Below are 24,991 nucleotides of genomic sequence, written 5' to 3'. Positions count from 1 at the left end.
TTACAGTTTAGAGCAACTTTTCTGAGAACTTAAAGTAAATGGGTTAATTACATTGAGTTAAAATTAATTTTAAAGTGGTTCCTTTAAGAAATGCTGCACCCTGTGGTAATTTCCATTACTAGATGGAAATGGAAGAACTATCGGTAATAATGCAGAAAAAGCAGAAGTGTTCAATAAATATTTCTGTTACGTATTTGGTGTAGCCCTATCATGTGATGAGATCACTCTTTTCAATCCACTAGAATGTAAGGAGGATGTTAAACAGATACTTCTAAAGTTAGACATTTTCAAATCAGCAAGTTCAAATAGTTTGTGTTGAAGAGTTTGAAGAGAGCTAGCTGAGAAGCTCACTGCACTGTAAATGTGATTTTCAATACGTCTTGGAACACTGGGGAAGTTCCAGAAGACTACAGGAAACCTCATGTTGTACCAGTATTTTAAAAGGGGAAATAGGATAAGCAAGGTAATTATAGGCCTGTCAGTTTGACACTGATCCCATGCAAATATGATGCTGATACATGACTCGATTAATAAAGAATTAAAGGAGGGCAATATAATTAATGACAATCAACATGGTATTATGAAAAATTGATCCTGTCAAACTAAGTTGATACCTTTTTTTGATAAGATAACATGTTTGGTTGATAAAAGTTAATAGTGTTGCTGTCCTTCCATAATGTGTTTAACTTGGTACTGCATTACATTTCGATTAAAAAACTAGAATGAAATAAAATTAATATGGCACACATTAGCTAGATTAAAATCTGTCTAACTGATAGGTCTCAAAATGTAATTTTAATCAGGAGTCATTGTCGAGCGGGTGTGTTTCTAGTGGGGTTCCATAGGAATCTGTTCTTGGCCCTTCACTATTTAATATTTTTATCAATAACCTGGAAGAAAACATAAAATCATTGCTGATAAAGTTTGCAGGTGACACAAAAATTGGGGGAGTGGTAAATAATGAAGAGGACAGGTCTCTAACACAGAACTATCTGGGTTGCTTGGTAAACTGAGCGCAAGTAAACAATATGCATTTCAGTACATGTATATGTATAATGTACTGTACATGTATACATCTGGGAACAAAGAATGAAGGCCGTACTGAGGACTGGGGACTCTATCCTGCAAAGCAGTGACCCTGAAAAGATTTGAGAGTCATGGTGGATAATCAGATGAACATGACCTCCCAGCACAGGTGCTGGAACTCAGGGTGCTGCCACCCTCCTGCCTTGAAGTGGTTTCCATCATGTACAGGGTTTACTGTTTGGCTCAGTGGCTCTCAGCACGCCCACTATAGAAATAGTTTCAGCACCCGTGGCTCCCAGTGTGATGCTGTGGCCAAAAGGGCTAATGCAATCCTTGGTTACTTAAACGGGAATCTTGAGTAGGAGTAGAGAAGTTATTTTACCTCTGTATTTGGCACTGGTGACACTGGTGTCCACAATTTAAGAAGGATGTTGAAAAATTGGAGAAGATTCAGAGAAGAGCTACAAGAATTATTAAAGGATTAGAAAACTTGCTGAATAAGTGATAGACTCAAGGAGCTCAATTTATTCAGCTTAACAAAGAGAAGGTTAAGGAGTGACTTAATTATAGTCTATAAGTACCTACACAGGGAGCAAATATTTAATAATAGGTTCTTCAGTCTAATGAACAAGGTATATCACTATCCAATGGCTGTAAATTGAAGCTAGATAAATTCAGACTGGAAAGAAGGAATACATTCTTAACAGTGAGATGAATTAACCATTGGAAAAAATTACCAAGGGCAGTGTTGGGTTCTACATCACAGACAATTTTTAAAATCAGAATTGAATATTTTTCTAAAAGATCTGCTCTAGGAATTATTTTGGGGAAGTTCTCTGGCCTGTGATATACAGGGAGGTCAGACCAGATGATCACAAGGGTCCCTGATCTTGGAATCCATGAATGTCTGTCACCCCTGCCCCACCACCGCCTCTCCTTCCCTCCCCCGCCCGCCCCTGTCCAAATGATCTTAAGAATAAAGTAACTCTGACACTTAAAACTTCCCATACACTAACAAGTCACTGAGATATTGTGCCAAGGCTATTTTTGTTTTAGGATTAGAATTTGGATTTAGATTGGATTAGGATTTAGAAAATGTTTTAGGATTAATTGTCATTTGTAGCCATTAATCTTCATAATTGAAAGTTTCTCTTTTAGCAGAGGCTGACAGATAATGTTCTTTTTCAGAGAATTCTGTGAAAAACTACCCTCCTTCAACATTTTCTTAACCTTAAGTGTCCTGCATAGTGATACTATTGGGTGGGGGGAGGGAATAAAAAAAATCAGTTGAATCTCATCTGGGATTAGACACTAAAATGTTGTAACCATAAACATGTGACTATTACACAGTGTTACTGTTAAGCAGAGTTAAGGTTGTTTGGATGCCCTAAATATCCATACCTTAACATATTGTGATTTCTTTTAAGTTTATCCTTACCACTGAATTCCCTGATTTATGATGTTTGTTTTGGGGATAATTAAAACATTCCTGTAATGGGTTGTACCCTAAATTGCTCCACCTTAACATAGTTTTTGTCTGGGAACTTTAAGCTAAGTTTGCTGATTGGGGGGACTTTAGAACTTATTTCATTCTACAGTATTTAACAATGTATTTGTCAAATAATCCATGAAGAATGCATAAAACCAAGGATTTGGGGGAATAAAGGAGTAATAGAAATGGAGCCACTCAAAAAAGGAAAAATACTACAGTCTTGTAGAGGAACTAGTGTGCAGACAATCAATATTCCCCAATTACGCCTTCCTGTTGTTGTATAATACCAGTAAGCAATCAAATATGCCATACAATGCAATTATGCATCCATACAGCAAAGTTCACCAGGATGACCATCTATGTGAGATGTTTCCCTTCCCATTCTTTCAAAGTCATGTCTCTGAATTCAAAAAAGTGCCTGCTTCTCTCTCTTAAATCAATGGCAAAATCCCCATTGACTTCAGGCAGAGGAGTGCTGTTCTGTTTTCTCCTTGATGTGCGTAAATAATTTCGGTGGTTTCAGAATGGTTTGTGATGCTTTCTCATCTTCCTTTGTTCCTCTCTTAACTTAGCTTTAAGTCTCTCCCGCTCTCTCTGATTTCTCCCACGCCATCCCCATCCATGTTTTATTTTTCCTTAAACAAGCTGTTTCAAAGTCTGGATCTTTTAGCAATACACAGTTCATCTGAATGTCTTTGCTTTCTTATTTCCAGATCCACAAGATGCATTCTTTCTTAGATTACATCATGGGGGGATGCCAAATACAGTTTACAGTAAGTGTTTTCCTACTGTAATTTCCTTTACTCTAATGAAAGGAACTCCTTTTAAACACTAAATTCATCACTTTCACAGGAAAAAATGATCTGACCTGCCATTTTGTAAATGTATTATTAACAAATTGCTAAACTCTTCTTATAAAATATTTTGTGACTATAAAATAAACTGTGATCACAGTATGATTTTCAAACATGTAACATTTTCATTTTGCATGTTACAGAAATACCACTCAGACCACAGCAACTAAAGTCCATCGTATATATAGGGCCAGTTCCTCAGTTGGTGTAAATCAGTATAGTTCCAGTGACATCGATTGTTCTATGCTGTTGTATGAGAGCTGAAGATCTGGCCTAGAGTCTGTGTCAATAGCTGTGTGTGTGTGTGTGTGGTCATCACTGAGAATTTCATATGATCATCCTTGTCCTGCCCAGGCTTAAGTCAGTTCCGATTCAGCATGAGCTCCCTGTCAAATTTCTGGTTGAAAAGCTCTTGGGACTCTATGCTTTCAGTGAAATGGTTGGAAGAATATTTAAATATTGGCAAAACATAATAATATTCACTAATCTGATTCTTAGAAATGGCTCAGTCATTTGTGTTGAAACCCCTTCCACGCACCAAATAAAATAAATAAATAATCAGCATGGCATGGAAAATGTCAGCCCAGGTGGCTAAAGTTTGATGAAGTTATAAGGAACTGAAAATAGGGTCTTATAATGGGAAGTTTGGGGTAGTATTAAGTATAAGTGGCGCTACCAGCTTTGCCTGTAATGCATAAATATATGAGGACATAAATGCTAGCTCTGCTGAGGTTGCTCTGGTATTGAGAAAAAAAAAAGTCAAAATGAAAAACAATCCCTCAGCCAGGAGTGAAAGTAACATAAAAGACTTACCTGTACAGGGCAGGGCCTCGGGCAGAAGGGGCAGGGGACTCGGCAGAAGGGACGTGGGGCCTTGGGTGTAAGGGATGGGGCTGGGGGTCAGCTTCCCCCAGCCAGCCCATCCGCGCTGCCTGGCCCATATCGGCCTACTTTCACCCCTGCTCTCAGCCAAATATTATATACCCACTACACTCAACCACATCTAATTCTTGGACATTTCAGGCCTTTCACTTCCAACCCACTATCCTTGTCCCCAGATACTATTTGTCTAAGCATCCAGTACAACGAATGTCATAATTTTTGCTACATCACCATTTTTAAAAGGGACTCAACCTTGCTCCAATTTGTTCATGTGAATTTTTTTCACCCACTGTCACTTCTGTGCACAAATCATTTAATTTTCTCACGCCAAAAATGTCATTTTTTTCACTGTGCAATTCATTCATGTGCAAATGGATTCATTGTGTGTACGTTCTATCATTTGCACTCTCAAGTAAGACTATGCCACACCATTTAGTTTTGGAATTCATGTCAGTGATTTATTTGTAATCAATGCAAAAACACATGCCTTTTTTAATGATCTAGCATCTTGCTGTTAAGATATGCAGAGATGTTTGATTCTGCATTAATTACTTAGGCTCCTACGCTTGCACTTGTCAAAGATGGCTTGCTGAAACACTATAGATCTATGAAATCCATAATCCTGTAATCAGAAAGGTGACCGTGTACTCTGAATTCTTGTACACCATTATGGAATGTTAATGTCAACATAGAAATGAGTTCCGATAAACCACAGTGATATATTGCCCTCCTCTTTGCTAAGACAGAAGCAAAGTTCACAAACTCGTAGTAAGTCATCCAACCCTCTTTTTGTTTTAGGATTAATTATGTTTCCGTTGAGTTCATGCAGTGTACAGATAGTACAATGCAGCTGTGATCTGAAAGGACATTTGATGGGGGGAGGGAAGCTAAGATGCTAAGCATAGGTTTGGGAACAAAAAGCTATAGTATAGTGTTGCTGCTAATTTAAAGCACTAATGAGAGCTTTTGTAACATCATGCTGTGTGCTCTTGGGATACGTTGTTCATCCATTGTGGTTACATAGTTCATAGTTAGAACAAACATCTTAGAGAACCAAGAGTAAACTTTTTTTGTTGTGTTTTTTTAGAATGATTTGTTGAGAAACTTTCTTCTAGGGAATTTTGTCATCAATAGTGCAGATTCCACATGGTTACTTCTGTGAGGCTTTTATTGCAGAAGTCTGTATCAGTGATCTGACAGAGTTCCCTGCTAGGTGTGAGAAACAGTCAGTAGAAGTTGGCAAAGTTAATGGGTTTACAGTCAGAAGACATTCTCTTCACTTTAGGAAGTATGGCAGAAAGGATATGTAACACCCATTTTAAGAGATGCAACTGAAAGTGTGTACAGGACTGCTTCTGGGTCAGACAGGTCAAGACAATAGGACAAGCTGATAATTTGCTGACTGAGCTGGTAGAAGGCTAAGCAGGAAATTATCAGTGCATTAAAAACACTTTTACACAGATTACGGAAATCTTCCTAAGGGTGTATAATCTTTTGCTGTGGGATACCCATATTGAACAGTGGGAGGTGATGGAAGTGCCAACACCTGGGACATTTAAAGATACACTGGACCAAACACAAGCAAATATGTTGTAGGGAAAAAATCCTGCCTTGGCAGGGGGTTAGACAAGCAAATTCCATCCCTAATTTCTGTGATTCTTTCATTTAGAATCAGAAAGCTTCCCCACATGCATGCAGGCTTGGTGCTACCACGCAAGACTGAGTGCCTTAAATTGTCAGTCAGGAACATTAAGAAACTAGAGCTGCTACATGCTGCTGTTTTGGAACCGTTGCAAATATCATTTCGGCTTTGCGTAGAAATCCTCCTCTCAGCGAGAGACAGGATCAAAACTGAGCCTTGGCAACACAATGCATCAGCATATGAGTGGCATTGTTGTTTCTTGTGGAAGGTTATTAGCAGCGCAAGAAAAGAGAACTCATCACTCATTCCCCCCATATCCCCAGAGGTGCATTTTTTAAAGCTTAAAAACTTTTAAAGACCTTACTGTGTTCAGAGAAAACAGCTGATGTTATGCTTTGCACATTTGTGGATGGAGCTGTAGTTGTAGTTAATGATGGAAGAGAGAGAGAGTATTCCTCTTCTACTCAGAATACAGTGTATGGAGCATGTGTCTCTTTTGTTGATACCTGCTGAGAAGATTGTACCATGCAGCAAAATCACAAGTTTAATAAAAGCATCATAATAGGAAATGAGGGTATTCACAGTCTGTAAATACACAGGCATTAAGTGAATCTGTACTACAAGGACAATTTCCAGTAAAGAAACGCGTTTCAATCGGGTTCCTGCCTTCCCACCCCCAAAAACACTGACCACAGGCCTGCCTTGCTCACTAAGCCTGCTGCTCATTCTGACACCACATGACCTTGGCAAACAGTCATTGCAAGAAAAAGGATTTGTCCAATTCCCTCTGGTGCATGTCACTGCAACCTCATTAAGAGTCTCTTTTTGGGTTATCAGTGAAAAGGCCAACATCTATAGCATCTTTATAGCACCTGTCCCTTCTTATTCTGGTACATGAGAAAATTTTTGTGGAGGGAGTAGAACAGCAATCATGTTTTTGTAATCTATGCAAAATCTTTAAGTTAATTTTATTTCAGAGAAAATATAAATGTTTTACTAAATAATCATATGCATCCATAGGCCAAGATTTTCAAAAGCAGATGCCTTGTGGTCTTTGAAATTCAGCAGTTGAGAGCTGCTAGGTGCTTAGCATTTTTGAAAATCAGACCCCTGATTAGGTGCCTAAATAGGAATCAGACTCCTATTTTTAGACACATGCTTTTGAAAATATTGGCCCACAGGACTTGATCTAGCATATTTTGCGAGGAACACAAGGTTGTTGGGATTCATACAAATGTGAGAGACCATGTATGGACACAGGTAAGATTAAGCAATAGGCATAGACACCGTGTAGTCTCTACTCCCTTTCATACCTACTTCCTTCCAAGGTATAACAAGCCCTGATTTTGGGTGGAGAATCTAGAGCTGATTGGGAATTTTCTATCAAAAAGTTTCAACATTTCTGAATATATATTTTTTAAAACTTTCTGTTCTGTGAAAACAAGACCATAAATTCATGTCCTGGTTTGTAAGGGCTCTTCTTTCTTCCCCCACACCATACCTGTTTTCACTTTTTCTTTCAGTGGGTCTGACCTTAATTTGGCGTAAACCAGGATAGCTCCATTGACATCAATGGAAGTATGCCAATTTACACTAGCTGAGAATCTGGCTCAATGTGTACAATGCAAACAGCTGCTCAAAATGTTCTGAGTGTGTCTCCTGCTATTATTCTTGTTGTGCTTATCAACTGGTTGTCAACAGCCCAATCTCCAATAGCTGTGGCACTGAAAATTTTAATAGGATCATTATTCAAAGGTGTGACTAGCTGGCAGCTTGATTCTTGATGGTATAGGTTCAAAATGTTATGCATATAAGGTAAAAAGTGGTGAATTTTCTCTTTATTACCTTAGTTTGTAAGGGGAAATCTGTGGGGTAAAAATCAGGACTAACAAAATCTCTGGAAGGACAGCTGCATAGGTTTACATAGAGAAGTGGGGCTGAAAGGTAATCCTATTTCCCACCTAAATTATATTCATTTCTCCTAATAGATATGTTAGTCATAGAGGTGACTGCAGTTGGTCAAGGAAGCAGAGATGTTCCCAGGCTGATCAAACAAAGGACTGCTTGGTAGCATGACAAAATATATGTTCTTCCAATCAGATATCAAGGGGCTAGTTCTTAAAGATTTAAAGAGGAGGAGATACTGAACATGAAACAGAATCTCCAAACAACATTCTGGACCACAGAGTGGAAACTGAGCATTAGTGGTGTGAGGATTAAAAGTTCTGATTGGCTCTCACAACTTTTAATGACAAAGACTGGATTTTCAAAGCCATAGATTTGGATGCCCCAAAGCTATTAAAATTAATGAGAACTGGGCATCAAAAGCTCTTGTTGTCTTTGAAAATCTCTGCCAAAATTTCTTCAAGTTACAAATTCCTCTATTAAAAATCAAGACAGAGGCCAACATTTTCAAAACTAGGTGCCTAAAGTTAGTCCCTGTGACTTGTGCTACCAAATCACTTAGGCCCTTTGAAAATCCACCCTTAGACAAATAACCCAACAGAGAATGTGTGCCTGTGATAGAGCTCTTCAGGGGAGCTACATGTTGCTAAAGGGAAATATCATCTAGTGGTCTGAGCACAGGACTAGAAGCCAAGACTTTCTGGGTTCTAGTTCCAAGTATGACACAACTCCCTTTGTCACCTTGGGCAAGTCACTTAAAGGTGAATTGAAAAGCAAAACTGAATTAAGTGCAGATTTCTCTGCTGAATACACCGCTTACCATATTTTGTGGGAAAGGGGAAGCAGAAAATATCTTTAACTATAGGGTTGTTAAAAATATATATATTTCCCTCTCTGAAATCCTTTGGTTCCTCTTGGTTCACTGAAGAGATCCCAGAATGCAACATTGCAAATGTCAGAAATGTCATTCCAACTCATGCTGTCTATGATTGTGATGTCACAGAATGATTCATCTGGAATTTCATTAGCATCCAGGAAGTACAAAGAGAATTTAAAAAAGGAAAAACAGAATTTTTAAATGGTTCACTGTAATTCAGTGCTGGATGCCTCCCACAACCCACAGTGAGCACATTCAGCATAAAAATCTGTGCTTAACTTGATTTTTGTTTTTGCCTTGTTATTCTCCATTAAGCTTTCTGCCATCTGCAAAATGGGGAGGGTTAATTAAGTTAATGATTATGAAATTCTTTGAAGATGAAAAGCACCGTACAAAGGCTAGTTAGACTGTTTTACGATTATAATAATAGCAATAAGCAGTAACAAAGGAATGAAGAAAGGAATCTGACACGGTTTGGAATGTTTTTGTTAAGGGATTTTGACTCTATACAGATTTTATACTAGAGACAGATTTATAGACCGGGAATCACCTGACTGGAAAGAATTTAATTAAACTCAGAGAATTTAGGGCTAATTAATTAGGTAGGTTTATATTAGAATATAATTCCCTAAATGGAAAAATTATGTAATTCATTGTTTTTCCACTTGCATAATTTCAGACATATATCATAACATTATCATTTACTTTAGATATACTTATATAATAGTTTTGATGTGATTGAATTTATTTTATAACTTCCTTTGAAGGGTTAGCCAGAAAAAAAGCATTCTAATACAGGAAAGAACAGTATTATACTTACGTATACAACCTAAACAGCTTCATTACAGGCATGCACATCTCATGTAGTTTCTTAGCTAGAAAAAAAAAATTGTGATATAGGATGTTCAGTCTAATGATGCTCTTTATGCTGATTTCTACACTGCATGTGACAGTGCTACAAAAGGAATGTTATTGCAGAATTGATTAATTGGTTTCATTTTTGTTTTAAAACTGTGGTATCCAGCAACTGCATATGATAAAGAAATGTGGCAGATCTGGACATACCTATGCACCATAACATCTACATAGAGCAACTGTTTCATTTCTTTTCCAGGTAGCTATAGATTTCACAGCATCAAATGGAGATCCCAGGAACAGCTGCTCTCTGCACTACATCCACCCGTATCAGCCTAATGAGTACTTGAAGGCATTGGTTGCTGTTGGGGAGATTTGCCAAGACTATGACAGGTAAATAACCATGTTTGCTAATAGAATTGTCTCTAGAAGGTGTTTTAACAGTATGGAACCAATGACTTCACGTTGCTGGCTTCAATAATTTAATGTTAGTCACGTACAGGAATCCTTATGGGTAAAAAAAGTTTCAGTCTACAAATACACTGACACACAGTTGTATGACACACATTTTAAACTAGTGTTTCTGTATATTTAACAGAGAGCATCTATCTCTAACATATATCATTGGTTTGTACAGAAAATGTCTTCACTGTCTGCTTCTACATGCTGAATTACATATTTGGGAGCGTGGTAATCCTTTTTACACCTGCATGACTGTTTTATATATGCAATGTAGGTATCTTTCCTGATATGCATGTAAATGTGTATCTGACTACTTGACCCTCTGAGAAAGTTGTGCACCCCTGTTGATTTCAAATAGCTCTCCTGCCTCTGTCAAATAGATTGGCCATTTGTAAATCTAAATTACCCAGAAACCCCCTTTAAGTATTCTTTTGTGTGTGTGTGTGGCTGTATAAAGTGATTTTATACAATGATTCTTTCCAAAAGCAACTGTTCCATTGGAAAAATTTTGACCAGCTCTAGCAAGGATTTTTATTTTGTACCTGCTTGTATTTCGCCCAGCGTGCTGTGAGCACTTTATGAATTACAATAATAATTTTCTAAAGAAGATAATATTATATTTTAAAGAGTAAAAAACCAGCCACCAGTTCACAGAATAATCTTCATATTCCAACATAAGCTTATTATGGCAGGTGTAGCACTGTGTTGAACTGCAGCCTTGAATTATTTCTCCCTTAATGTCTTTGAACTATTCCTTCAGGGGGGGACTGTGAGTATCTTCACTATTAAATTTCATGTGCAAAAATATGCAAAAAAGAAAGAAAGAAAAAAAAAAAGACCTCAAACTTAGGTGAAAAGCCAAGAGCAAGAGAAAGAGATTGGACGGGGGAAGAAAGTGAAGGACAGAAAGGAACAGATATGGAAAGGAAAGATAGAGCAGTATCTTACATGTATCGAGCTGGAGTCCTTGCAGGTACAAAAGGGTCAAATGTTCCCAAGGGTGTGCTAAGGTCTGGGTGTCATGATAATATGATGATTCTTGAGGTTCACAAGCAAAGTACAGGGTCTCTACAGAGAGTCAGAGGCCTGTCTCCCTTTCCTCCTGGAATCTCCCAGGAATCCATTCTCCACTTGATCCCCAACCAAGTCTTTTTTTAAGGATCCCAAAAGGGGGAGATAGTTGGAATAGTGCATCCTATTATTATTTTGTCCACCATTATGCCTAGTTTCCAACACACTAATTTTGGTCCATTAATTTCCAGTCTCAGGCTCCTCTGGTGTATCAGACATGATCTCACCACCATCCTTGGGTTGTTTCAGTAGACTTTTTTGATTGAACTAGTCCAGTAGGTCTGTCTTTGCTGACTTTTATAAACAATTTTATGTAACAGGCTGATTTGAATTTTTGTTACTTTGGTCAAGTTAGAGTACAGGCCTTCTGCCTAACAGATCTCGGGTGTTGTGAAATGAAACAGAAAATATTCACTGAAACCACTGCAAAATGAAAGTTTTGCATAGTTCTGGTCATTTGTAACATTTCCCCTTCTTGTATCCAAATAGCACAAGTGAATCAGTATTCACTAAAGTGTTTCTTGTGCCTAATACTTAACAAAAAATCCTTTTTTGGGTGTGTAAAGAACTTGGCAAGGTATGGATATTATTTACACCACCTTCATTATTAGAAAAACTATAATAACTTTGTAGTTTAGTAGAAAGCCTGGGGCAATTGGATGTCATTGCACCAATCATTAACAAGTGGCACGAATGTCTTTTATAGGCTGTGGTCAGCTTGGTTGATATCACAATCAGATCTTCTTGTAACTTCAACTTCTGTACAGGTCAGCCCAGTATAACAAACCTCTGAGTAACTAAAGCTTCCAATTAAGTGTTGTGGTTACATCCCCTAATGCTCTGAAGTATTCCCTGTTCATCCAAAAGTCCATTTACCTATGCTTCAGATGTCCCTGAAACAGTGTTACAGAAATAACCGAATATGATCAAATAGCCATTCGTTTGTGTAGAATTTTTATGTTATTTTTAGTAATCGCTTCAAGTCATGTTATCATTTGTAATTGTCATAAGGGGAGGAAAAGATGAAGTTTATAGATGATATAATTAATGGCTAAGAAAAAATAGTAGTTGATAAGATATGCGGGAAGGAATTTTCCTCCAGGGCAGATTGGCAGAGGTCTCTGTAAGGGGAAGATGTGTATTGGAATCTGATTGAAAAGAGCTGTTCATACAGTCTAAAATAAAGTTACATTGTTTAAAATTCTGCTCCATCTACACAGCTGAATTATGAGAAATTTTGTAAATGATTCCACATTAGTATAGTTTTTTTTAATTATAGCAAGTGTGGAGCAAAAGAAGTGGATTGGATTTGAAAATCTGGCCTTGTGTTTGAAATGTTGAAATTTGTATTTTGCGGCTTGTAAATTACATTTCTAATCTCCTGCCCCCCTTAATCAAAGTCTCCATTTTAATTTAAATATTTATTTTTGACTCTCTTCCCTGATTCAACAAAATACTTGAGCTCATGCATAAACCCCAGTTACATCAATCAGACTGAAACATATACCTAAGTGCTTTGCTAAATAGGGATGGAGTTAACATATGCTCAAAGTTAAGCATATGCTTAACGGCTTTGCTCAACTGGAACCTTTATTCTTAGTAGTGGATTCAACATACCTCATCAGACTATTCAATATGGTCCTAGATTTCCTTTTATGACTAATTTTTACACAACATTTTACATTTATACCCACTTTCAGGCCCCACTACACTGCCAGAGGAATATCAAGGGACCTTAGTGAAAAGAAGAATCAGGTTCCATATAATCAAATTAACATTTATAACTTTTAAAAAGATGAAGTGTAAATGTATTTACAATTTTTTAAAAATATTTGTCACATCACAAAATCATGGGACATCTCATTCTGACTATACTGCTACCATTCTATTGTGTTCTCTCTCCCATAGTTTTGTAAAGTATTTCATAGTAAGCAGTATCCACTTTACTCATTCTAAAAGTTGGAAATTTCAAAAGTTGATACAAAATTAGTTTTAGTTTATATTTCTCTGCTTGTTCACCTTCAAAGATAATCGTCTATTTTTACATTTCAAGATGTCCTTGAAACATATGGAAGCAGGGTTATATCTGTCCTCAGATACCAACACCTTTTTTCATTTATGCAAATAATCTTCTTAATTCTAAATCCACATATTGTTCCTGAATACTAAAGTACCAAATTGTAAAATACAGGTGTCCAGCCACCTCCCTAATGGCTACTAATGAGCAAAGAGTAAATAATTCCAGCTAAGTGCAGGAATAATATATGCTTAGCGCAGTGCAAAATGTTCATAGTGAAAATCCAAAACCCTTTACAAATCCAACATCTTGGCCAACATTCATAAAAGATTTGAAAACCCTTTAGGGTTTGATCGTGTTCCCATTGCAATTGTGGTGAGTTTTGACATTAGCTTCTCATACTTGCAGAACATTGTTAGTGCCTGGTATATAATAATTCTTATTGATTATGTACTGTTATTAATTAAAAATAATAATTATTATTGCCTCAATATTTTATGCCTGGATGACTCAAACTCACCTACTCTGACTGAATACTAAATCCTAAAAATAAAACTTCTCAACCTAGAACCAGCTCACCCCTTTTCTCCAAGGGCACCTTGCAGTTTGTCATAGATGCAACCTTAAACACAAGTTAAGCAAGTTCCATTGGAGTTCCATTCATGAAGCTAAGCACTTGCTTAAGTCCTCTGCCTTTAGGAGGGAAATAAAGTTTCTAAGCTTAGTTCATAAGATCTAGTTTTTAATTGGAATCTATTCCCATCCCAATATCTTAAAATCAACAGATAGCTCATTCTGTAGCTATTTTGTACCTGCACTGTGGATGAAGAAATACAATGAATACCTTTGCTGTAGTCATCTGAAGAAAACACATTAACAGAATTAAGTCAGAGACAAGGAGGAGAGCAGAAGTTGGCTTTGGTTGTAATGTTAATATAATACTAATTACTTAAATCTGTGACCAAAGGGTGTTTCTTTTAATTAGTAAGTTTTCACTGTATGCAACACTTACTTTTTTATAAATTCACTACTTAAAGCTATGTTAAAAAATTAATCTACCCATGCAGCTCAATAAATAAAAATATTGTTAATTATTGAACATATCTGTTTATCACTTTAATTACAGAGGCAGCCTTTCTGGAGGCTAGTAAGCAAAAAAGATTATCAGACAATCTAAATAAGGTTAGAAACCATTGTGGGAAAAGAATACTTTCATACTTCTTGAAGCATGTATTGCACTACTTTAATAAAATGGAAAGTGAACAAAGAAGTATAAAACAATATTCTTACACACCGGTAAACAAAATCCTTTGCACATGCTTAGAGTTAAGCATTTGGCTTTAACTGGACTTAAGCATATGCTGACATGCTATGGTGAGTCAGGGTCAGAAACTGAATTGGAATAGATGGTATTTTTAAATAGTCATTGGATTATATACTAGGTACTATATTAAATCATCCTTGGACTAGATCCTCAGGATCTTGGCCATCACATATTGTGCATGCACACTCATACACATATATGGAGTGGTCACCATTACAAAGCCTTTATTGGCTACCATCATCACAGTGTATCTCGGTAATTAGAACAGGAAATCTCTATGATAATTATGTGGTCAATGTTTGTTAAGATTGACTTTGTAATGGTTTCTCTGGTACATATTCAACTCCACTCCTGCCCATGTCTCTGCTCTCATTTCTTACTGCTCTCATCTTCACCCCTGTTCAATGCTGGTCTCCTTGAAATTCCTTATCAGAGTCACTTCTTCTTCAAAATTCACAAATGCTAGCTCATGTCAACAAAATGTACTGCTTTCTCCATGGATAAAACAATAGAAGTGTTGCTCTAAGAGAGAAACTGCCTCTGGGGTCTCCAATTTGGTCTGTGTTATCTATCTATTCAGCCTGTTCTCCTCAGAGCTAGAACTTTGTCTTGTGCGATTCTTAGCACTCTGTCAGCATTCACAAGTAAATAATAGTAGATGTAATTTGTCTAGAGGTGATTCCCTCCAAAGAAAGTGACCTGAAGAGCAGATCCGAATAACACAAATGCAGTAAAAAATAGTGTAACATAGATAGTCCGATACATCTACTGTGGAAATTAGGTAATTTCATAAATCTTTATGGGTGGCAGTTCATTTGGCTAAGAATAAGTATCGCATCAGCTTTGTGTCTGATGCATCTTCCACCAGCATGGGACAAACTTAATGATCTAGTAGATCATCCCCATGTTCCTATTTACAAGTTATATGGAGCTTTCAGACTAGTGAATTTCTTCCCTGCATCTTTCAAATATATAACAAGTTATTTATATTATAATCTGCCCCGTAGCTCCCCTCAGTTATACTAGCATTTAGCTGAGCTGTACATTTATCCTGGTTGGAAACCCATCAGTGCACAGAGGAAAAATTTTTCCAGTACTTCTCATGCAAGTTTAATCAGTTACTGTAACAATAGTGAACACCTTTTGTCACAGAATAGCATAACAGAAAGACGTGGGGCCATAGTGCCTGCTCAGTCATATCTTTATCACCTCTTTGGAGTCAGTGGGGTTACACAGGTATAACTGAAAGTGGTGTTTGGCCCTTTATTGCTTAGATTTGCCCTAGGAAGATGCAGTATTCCATGCCACAGACCTCTGAGTAGTAGTTTGTGTTTTGTTCACATGGACACAACTGTCACTGATTGCTGGTTTTTGTTTGACTGAAATGATGAAGCCAAGGAAAATGTGTTTTAAGTGTCCAGAAATAAATATATGCTCTCAGTATAGTAAATGTGGCTGATTCAGGAGTTCTATGGTGAGAATTTGACTTCAACAACAGGCAAATATATTGTAAAATTACTTTGATTTTGGATTCCAAATCAATAGCTTAGGGGATGGGTTTTAGGCATTTTTTTCCTAGATATTGGATAGGGCATCTAGTTGAATACCTAATTATCAACATGTTTTATTTCTGATTTTGCTGTATCTGTTTTTATTATTTTCTTCAATCTTAATGTCACTGTGATTTCAATTGAATTACACCAGCAGAGAATTTGGTCCTCTTGGGTCACAGAAGGGTCACTACAAATACTTCTCTTCGGGTCATCCTAGAAAATTCATTCCCTTACAGGAGCAAATTAAAAATCTCTCTTGCACAAATATATATGCCTAAATATGCTTCTACTTTCCCTAGCTCCCAGACACAATGAATTTTCCATCTGTTTAGTTCTGGTAGAAAACAAAATTAAAATGAATGAAAAACATTGTAGGGAAAAGTCATATCATGTCACTCACATCACTGAAACTCTAAAAATAATGTAATTCCACCCCTGCTTATCATGATACAATGAAAAAGGATAAAACCCAATATATATATATATATAGCAATGCTTTTGCTATGTGGTGCAGCATTATGTACAATCTGGAACTTTAAAATTGCACTTGTTCTATTTACAGGCTCAGTGAAATTTACCCGAAGGGTAGGTTATCCTCTGAAAGACAGGTGGAGTTCTAAGCCTCCAAGACAGAAGGGTTGTGAAACTGTCCTTTGTGTGGGTTTGGTATCAGTTTACTGTGCAATTCCATTGATCTTCCAGTGCAATTTAGCGTTAACCCTTTGGAAACTACAGAGACCCATACACATCCTCCTAAGAACTCACTTGACTGGCAGTCAATTGCCAGTGTTTTAAAGATTAGTAAGAGCCCTCCTATGGTCTCATGGAGCACCCCAAACTCTTTCTAACAATGCAGTCCCATTTCTTCAACAAAGGACGTTTGCTAAATTAGGTCGTTTTACACCTGCAAGTATAAATCAGGTCACGGCCAATTTATTTATAAACTAACAAGGAAGCTTGCCATTTTGGTCTCACCTCTCCTATTATGCCATTTTACTAGGCTATAATCTAGCACAACAATCTTGTCTTTTTACATTTTATCACCATAACCTTTCATTTCCTTTCGCTCATTTCCCACCTCATTTACAAAGGCTTCTTTCCAATAGATATTTACACCTTTTTTTGCTTAGCCTATGAATTTCAGAATTCATTTGGTATTTTTGCGCTGCAGAGCTTTTTCAGTCTTCTTTTAATGATGATCGGGGGAAGTTTAAGGCTATTGCATTTGTTAGATACTTCATTAGTAGATGTCGTTCAGTGGCTAGCTTCAGGGAATTTGTTTTCCCCTTATTCATTAATTATGCCCCTTGTAGGTGAGACTGCCATTACCTTCATGCTCTTGAAGCCCCATTTTATAGATTTATATTATTCAGCAGATTCCAGCTCCCCGAAGATGACTAAGAAGCGTTTTGTAATTTGTTGCATTTCAAATACAGCTATACCTAAAGCTGATGCATGAATGTTAATGTCTAGATTTTGAATATTTATGTAGAATTTCTGTCTGTGTCCAGCCAAACAGTGCAACAATAGCCTTAGTTTATCATACTTTTAGGTCCTCGCAGCAGTTTTTGTATTACAAGAACTAATGTCAACCCATTCCCGCTGCTCCATGGAAACCTACCGTGCATTATGGGCCAAATCCTCAGGTCCATTAACCTCAATGGAAGTTTGCTTAACCAAGGACTTACTAAAAATTGGGGGCTCAGTTGTACTTAACAAGTACTGTCCTGCACTGGGAGTGATTTGGCACCACACGGAGAAGAATACAATCCCTCTGAGTGCAGAGGGACTGCTCCTGCTGCCACACTCCTCCACTTGTCCTCATCCAACCCACAAGCCCTGCATCTAGCAGCTTTGATGTCTGGCAGAGACGGAGTATTGAGCCATAGCCCACCTCTTCCCCACCCCTGTGGGAGCATAGGGATGCAATTGTGCCCAGCTGCTGTGCAGGACCATGAGAGGTGAAGAAGGCTACTTGTTCCCTCCACCTGCTGCACAAGCATGGAGCAATTGGACCCAACCTGACCCAAACCCAGGTCATCATTATTTGGCCCTGTCAGACATGCAGATCAGCCCTGGGTACCCTAAATTTACCTAACTCCGATTGTGATGAAGGAACTGGAAATGTTAAAGTATTTCAAATGGTTGCTGTATTTTCTTTCGAGCTATAGCTAATCCCTTGTAAGCTGTTGTGATTCCATATTTATTGGCATCAAGACCTTCTGAGATAAGTACTTAATAATACACTCAGGAACATGATTCACTCATATGGTTTAGGGGATAAAATTCTTAATTCAGCTCATTTTCTTCCAAGTCATTCCCTAAACATAAAAGATGACAGTTTTAATAGAGTTTAATGATGCTTCTCTCTTTTGCCTTTTTGCTTTTTTCGTGGTTTTTAAAAAAATTAAATGTGTAATAGGCATTCAGCTTTTAATTTGGCAATTTGAGCTGTCTATTTAAGTGAGAACAATATTTGATATTGTCATGGGAAAATTTACTATAACAGAGAGAGTTCAAACAACAAGGAGTCCTTGTGGCACCTTAGAGACTAACAAATGTATTTGGGCATAAGCTTTCATGGGCTACAGCCCACTTCATCAGATGCATGAAGTGAAAAATACAGGAGCAGATATAAATACATGAAAGGATGGGGGTGCTTTACCAAGTGTGAGGTCAGTCTAACGAGATAAATCAATTAACAGCAGGATAGCAAGGATACCAACAGAGGAAAAGTAACTTTTGAAGTGGTAAGAGAGGGGCCGATTACAGACAGTTGACAAGAAGGTGTGGGTAACAGTAGGGAGAAATTAGTAATGGGGAAATTAAGTTTAGGTGAACACTTCAATCTCTCTGGTTACTCAATAACAGACCTAAAAGTGGCAATTCTTCAACAAAAAAACTTCAAAAACAGACTCCAACATGAAGCTGCAGAACTGGAATTAATTTGCAAACTGGATACCATCAGATTAGGCCTGAATAAAGACTGGAAATACCTATTGTGGAGGGACACCACTGAAATCAAAGTTAGATTTCTTTCTAAAAGGTGTTCTCTAGATCCATCACAAGTTTTGGGACTTGATGCAGTAATTGCAAGGTGAAATTTTATGACCTGTATTATGTCGGAGGCCAGACTAGATGATCACAATGCTCCCTTCAAGTCTTAAAATCGATTCAATCACAGCAATACAGGGTTTAATTTGATAAACCAGCCACGTTTAATCATTGATGTAACACAAAATTTTTCTCCCATTTTGCTGTGTCTTTGATTCTTATTTCTTATCCTCTTAATGGGTAGCTGACTTCTAATTTGCATCTATTATAAAGGGTTTCCCCACTTCCAGTAGTGTTTAATCAAAGTGAAGGCAATCAGGAGATGGTTGGCATAAATTTTCATTGCCCCCTTTGGTTCTGACTGTTGGAATGAATGTTTCATTACCATGAAAATGATTCATTGTCATATAGGATAGCATATGGGACACAATATTACATTCCCCCAGATTCAAACAGCAAGTATACTTCATAGCAAGGCAGCAATTCATAAGAGCTTAGCCCTCAGGTGGGAACAACTTTTACTCACTACAGCCAAGCCATTGTTAGGCACCATTGATCTGGGCGTGATGACTATTTCCACACCCCATTGTCAATCCCCCAAGCCAGGTAGTCTCCAACGTCTGAGAGGTTTTTTAAAAAAATACTTCCATTTTGCTCCTGCTCCCAAATGATTGACAAAAAAATACCATGGCACCTTTCAGGCAGGATGCCCGACTGAGTAGTGTGACACCTGTAGTGGGTGCTGATATATTTCTGTGAGTATGTCTGCAATCGTGAGTTATTCACTAGATAATGTCAAGGACTGACCACAGAGCCAATTAAAAGTTCTGCCCCAAACTGTGCATTTTGGGGGGTTCCCAAGATAGTAACAGAAACTCAGCCTCCTGACTATTCCGTGCAGTCTTCAAGCAGAGGTAGCTGAATCCAAGTCAGCAAAGCACTGATGCATGCATGTTAATGACTTCATTGGGAGCTAAGACCTTGTTTAAAGTTAAGCATGTGTGTAAATGCTTTGCTGAATAGGATGGATTTAAGAGCATGTTTAAGACTAAGCACATGCCTAAATGCTTTGCTGAAAGGGGGCCAAGATGTCCTCACAGTTTGTCATTTTCCATATACTATATGGAGAGAAAGGGGTCTGTAGCATCTGCAAAAATGAGCTCTGTGAAGCAAGAAGGAAATGAGTGGCCATGTAGTCTCCTGGTCTCCTGAATCAGGATCTCTCTCCCCTCCATCCAGATGATCAAACTGGAATGAAGAACAAGGCATCTCGTTGTAACACTTGGAAGCAAATTTACCATGACATTAAATATACCAGCTCATCTCCCAACCTATGTCTACTGTAAAATAAAATCTTTGAACAGATTTTAGTAGAGACCAGTCAGATTACAGATGGAAACCCTCATGCAACCTGCAACTTGCTGTAGGTAAAATTTCCCCTTTTGTAATGTTGCCAGAAGACACTTCCCACCTGGACAGTTCTATGAACCCAAATCCAAACACCCTTAATTACACAATCCTCCCTTCATTAGACTCTGTCATCGGGAGGAGGAGGATTCTGTCTCTTGTTATCTGGAAGAACTATGTTGTCATCTTACCTATATGAAAATTATTTCTAAAATATTGGAAGGAACCCAAGCTACCCTCAATCATGGGGCAGAAAACAGAACAGGACTACACTTACTGTGTATCTGTTTCCCCACTTGTGGGATGCTCCAAGACAATTTTACTCCTCCAGTTAGTCTCAATCTCCAAAAACATTAGATTTTTCACCTGACACTCCTCGCCAGTCTCTTTCTGCACTTCACTGGTACAATGTCTGACTCCCCTCTTCTCTGCTTCCTGTCTCCCATTTCTCTTGTCACAAACCTCTTTCATTTATACTTTCTCTCCATCACAGAGGTTGTGCTGTTTCTACTATGAAACAGATATTCCTACTAGTCTTAAATATAGTCATTACTGATTTATTGTGGGGTTTTTTCAATTGGTCTCACATGATGGAATCTCCATTTTTCTTTCTATTAGGGATGGGCTGTGTGATGGGGAAGTGCATTTTTATGTTGTGCTAAATTTATTTCAGTGTGCTATGTTTCATGGAGGTGTCCTGCTGGATCTGGATCGGGGGCGGGGAGGAGAGAAAGAGAGAGCAATAACTAGCAGTTAATTACGGGTGGCAGCAATGACCAGCAAAAGGCAGGCAGCCACCAGCTGTAGAAATAAGAGAGGAATTGCTAGAGTTGGGAGCATCTGAGAAGTTGTAGATTCCGTCCAGCAAAGATTTACTCATATGCCTAACAGTATACATGGTGAATAGTGCCAGTAGAGTCAATGGGGCTATTCGTAGTGCATAAGGTTAGCCATGTGCTTAAATCTTTCCAGGATCAGGACCTTGGTCAGCAACCTATTACAGTAGGCATATCAAATAACAGGACATAATCAGAAAAGAAAACCAAACGGCATGTCAGAATATAGAGTATAACAGTCCATCTCGGATAAAAGTGTCGGGAATCTAGTAATGTCTGTGTTTTCGGATGCTCTGATAAACACAAACAGGAATCTAAATGTGAGAGTAAAGGGTGACGTTTCTTGCAAACATAAATAACGGTGACCAAATGACATGTATGATCTAGCAGCCTTTTCTGTCCTCTTCTGCTTTGTCACCTTTTTCATGGACCAATATGAAGGAATAAATGTTTAGCGGAACAATGTACATTTCTTGGTGAAAAAAACCCTTTTTTATTTTATTTTCAGTGATAAAATGTTCCCAGCCTTTGGTTTTGGAGCCAGGATACCACCGGAATATAAAGTAGGTGTACAGGTGAATCTTTCTAACTTCCATGGTTTATATGGCACAACGTATTGCTGTTGGTGAGATGGTTTATCTTTGGGGGCAATAGTTCCCTCAGCTTGTTTCATTCTGATGGCTTTCTGCTCAAGATATTACCTCGTTACATACACAATTCTAAGAATCAGTCCAAAATTAATGATGTTACATCAAAAATAATGTAATGGCATTTACACACACACCTTTTTTTATGAGGTTGACATGAGGATGTCTGTGCCTTATCTTTCCAAGTTCAGATTAGGTTTTGAGGAATATTTGAGAGAAATATTTTGGAACCATTAAAAACTTGTTAAGGTCTGATATCAGAGAACCAACAATGGGAAGATTCACTTTAACGTTGGGGCTGGTGCTGATGCTTTCAGAGGATGTGATTAAGCCTGACGCTGTTGCCGAAAGTAATGGTCTTAGTAATGCTCAAAGTTGTGGAAATTTTGTGTGTCCAAAGGACTGTCATCAGTGCAAGGAATGGAATGCAAGAAAATATCTATGCTAGAAAGAAGTGGTACCCATGTGAAAAGAGTGAGGACTAGATTGATATTGAGGCTAGAAGAGGTGAACATAAGAAAATAATATCTGCAGGGGGGATAATAGAGTCAGAACGGTACCTGGAGAAGAGTGAGGTCTGAGAACAGAGAGACAACAGTCCAAATTCTGTGTTGCTTGTTTAAAGTGGTGTGGAGAGTAACCAAACGATTTTCCTGATCTGATAAGAAACACAAAGCAACCTAATGATTCTGCACTGGTTTAAATCAGGTGCAATCTGGGAAGAACACACCTTGTGAAGACAAAGCCTACACAGCAGATTTCTTCTCAGCATAGTATTATTGCATTGTACCCCAGGCAGACGGAGGAAAGACAAATTGTGACAATGCCATTAAGACTCAGTTGTAAGGAGCACAAACCAAAGGTCTGATTCACTATCCACTGAAGTCAGTGAGAGTACTTCCATTGGCTTCCATGAGCACTGGATCAAGTCCAAAGTGTGCAGTGCATTGGCAAACAGCAAAATGCGTCACAGAAGGCATGCTTATCTGAGAGGCTACTTAGAGGACTATGTTACTCTGCTGGCTACAATTCCTTGACAAAACATCTGATGGTGATAGTACATTATAATTGGCAGCATGAAATTCTGCTGCTTTTCCAGCAGAAATAATCAGCCTACAGGTTTTGATGGTGGTGCCAGTCTGACCAGCATATTGGCAACATCATACTTCTGTTACCCCTCAGTAACAGATTACCTGACTTTCAAAGGAGTCAGAGGTGCTGTAGGAAAGACAGACACACCATCATGGAGTGATTTCCTAGCTAGGCAAAACTGTTGTTTGCACACTCCTCTTGAAAACCATACAAGCAAGCACTCATAGTAAAGTTGGGGACTTGCACTGAACATCGCAACTCAGGGCACATAGGAAGTCTCAAATGCAGTAGCAAGAGCTGCCCTTGTGGTGGTAAGGAATTGGCCTCATGGGACTTAAGCAATGTGTGATGGGGTGTCCGCCCTATACAGGGTTGAAAGGAGTAAAGGTGGCCAGGCAGGCCTATGAACTCCATGGGGTGCACCTGGAGGAGGAGCCACTAATTAGAAGGAGGCTCAGCTGGGCAGGAACAAGCTGGGGTCAGTATAAAGCCTGGGTCGAGTGAGCAGCAAGGTGGCTACAGGAAGGCAGGGAAATACACTGCAGTTAGTCCCTGAGTGGAGAGAGTTGGTAGGCTGGCAACTCTAGGGGGGTGGGGTCCAGAGGAAAGGCGATGAGTGGAAAGAAGCCCAGGGCAACAGCAACAAAGGATCAGACCATGCAGAGACCTTGGCTGCTTGTTGCAGGGTCCTTGGGCTGGAACCCAGTGTAGAGAGCGGGTCTGGGTTCCCTTACCAGCCACTGCGGAATGGCAAGGGTGCTGGAGACACCAGACAGACAGCAGGTCAGGGAGAACTGTGAATTCCCCAGAAGGTGAGGACCTTAGTGACCTGACCAGAGGAGACTGCAGATCTGGGATTTATCTGCGGGGGCTGCAGACCAAGACAGGATGGGGGAAGACACTGCCAGAGGGAGAGTGCAAGCCTGGCAGAGCTAATTCCCAGGACGGCCAGAAGGAGGCACCTCTAGCAGTGAGAAGACCCTGTGACACAATGACAGACAAGAACCATCACAAAAGGGAGATGGAGATGGGTTCAGGAGAAGTCATTTTAAACCTGCAAATTCAATTACTTGTAAATTGAGTGTATGCCTGGGCAAAGAGGGCCACAAAGCACACAGACTTTCAAATGAAAAAACAGTGGACCAAAGGAACATCTGCAATCTGCTCAATGCGAAAGTGTCATAGAGATGATGGAGCTACAATGGTATGACCTCAAATAGTCAAATGAAAACCTGAGGAAAAGAATAACCAGGCTACAGCAACAGTTGGGGGACCTGCAAGAAACTTGGTTTGAGAGAGCCCCATTAACACTATGCTGAGCAAATAACTGGTGAGGAAGGAGGAAATCAGTTTAACTATGTGAGTATATGTCTGTAAATCTTAACTAGCACATGCATGTACAGCTGAAAATGATATTCATAATCGTCAACATGGCTGTTCAGTCCGTCCTACTGATTATCTGCATGTCTGTATGTAATAGCTATGTTCTCACATAGACTATGTCACCTGCTCTTGCTCCCAGCTTTGTTTTATCTCCTTTTCTAAATTAGTTAAAACCTGTGTCCCCTGGGACGAAGGAAATAGGTCTCAAAATTGATACACTAAGAAGGGTTATTGTGGGAAAAGGGACATATGTCTACACTGTAATTAGACACCTGTGGCCAGCCTGTGTCAGCTCACTCGGGCTAGAGAGCTTGGGCTAAGAGGCTGTTTAATTGCACTGCACACGTTCGCTCTGGGACCCTCCCACCTCACAGGGTCCTGGAGCCTCCAGCCCCAGCCAGAAAGTCTACATTGCAATTAAACAGCCCCTTAGCCTGAGCCTCATGAGCCCAAGTCAGCTGGCCTGGGCCAGCCATGAGTTTTTAATTGCAGTGTAGACGTACCCCCAGTTGCGAAATATTCCTCAGGAATTGTCTCACCTGGGAGAATCCACATCAGTGGTAACTGTGAGACAACATGAGGTCCAAATAGGAGCCAACTAACCATTGTGCA

At 38.8% G+C, this 24,991-nt stretch overlaps 1 protein-coding gene across 7 annotated transcripts in view; it reads left to right on the top strand.

Annotated features, from left to right (window-relative positions):
* The window catches only part of CPNE4 (copine 4), a 326,914-nt gene that overhangs the window by 275,720 nt on the left and 26,203 nt on the right, over positions 1–24,991 (top strand). For 5 of the 7 annotated variants that reach the window (XM_065583639.1, XM_065583641.1, XM_065583640.1 and 2 more), the window contains 3 exons: positions 3,232–3,291; positions 9,793–9,926; positions 21,766–21,820. In XM_065583639.1, the coding sequence (XP_065439711.1) occupies positions 3,232–3,291; positions 9,793–9,926; positions 21,766–21,820 (249 nt within the window). Of the gene's footprint in view, positions 1–3,231; positions 3,292–9,792; positions 9,927–21,765; positions 21,833–24,991 lie in introns of all 7 variants that reach the window. The other 2 variants (XM_008171356.4, XM_065583638.1) reach the window with 1 other exon arrangement.

Source organism: Chrysemys picta, chromosome 2 (assembly GCF_011386835.1).
Source record: "Chrysemys picta bellii isolate R12L10 chromosome 2, ASM1138683v2, whole genome shotgun sequence".
NCBI lineage: Eukaryota > Metazoa > Chordata > Testudines > Emydidae > Chrysemys > Chrysemys picta.
Note: the sequence above shows the minus strand (reverse complement) of the source record. Positions and strands in the feature narration are given on the sequence as shown.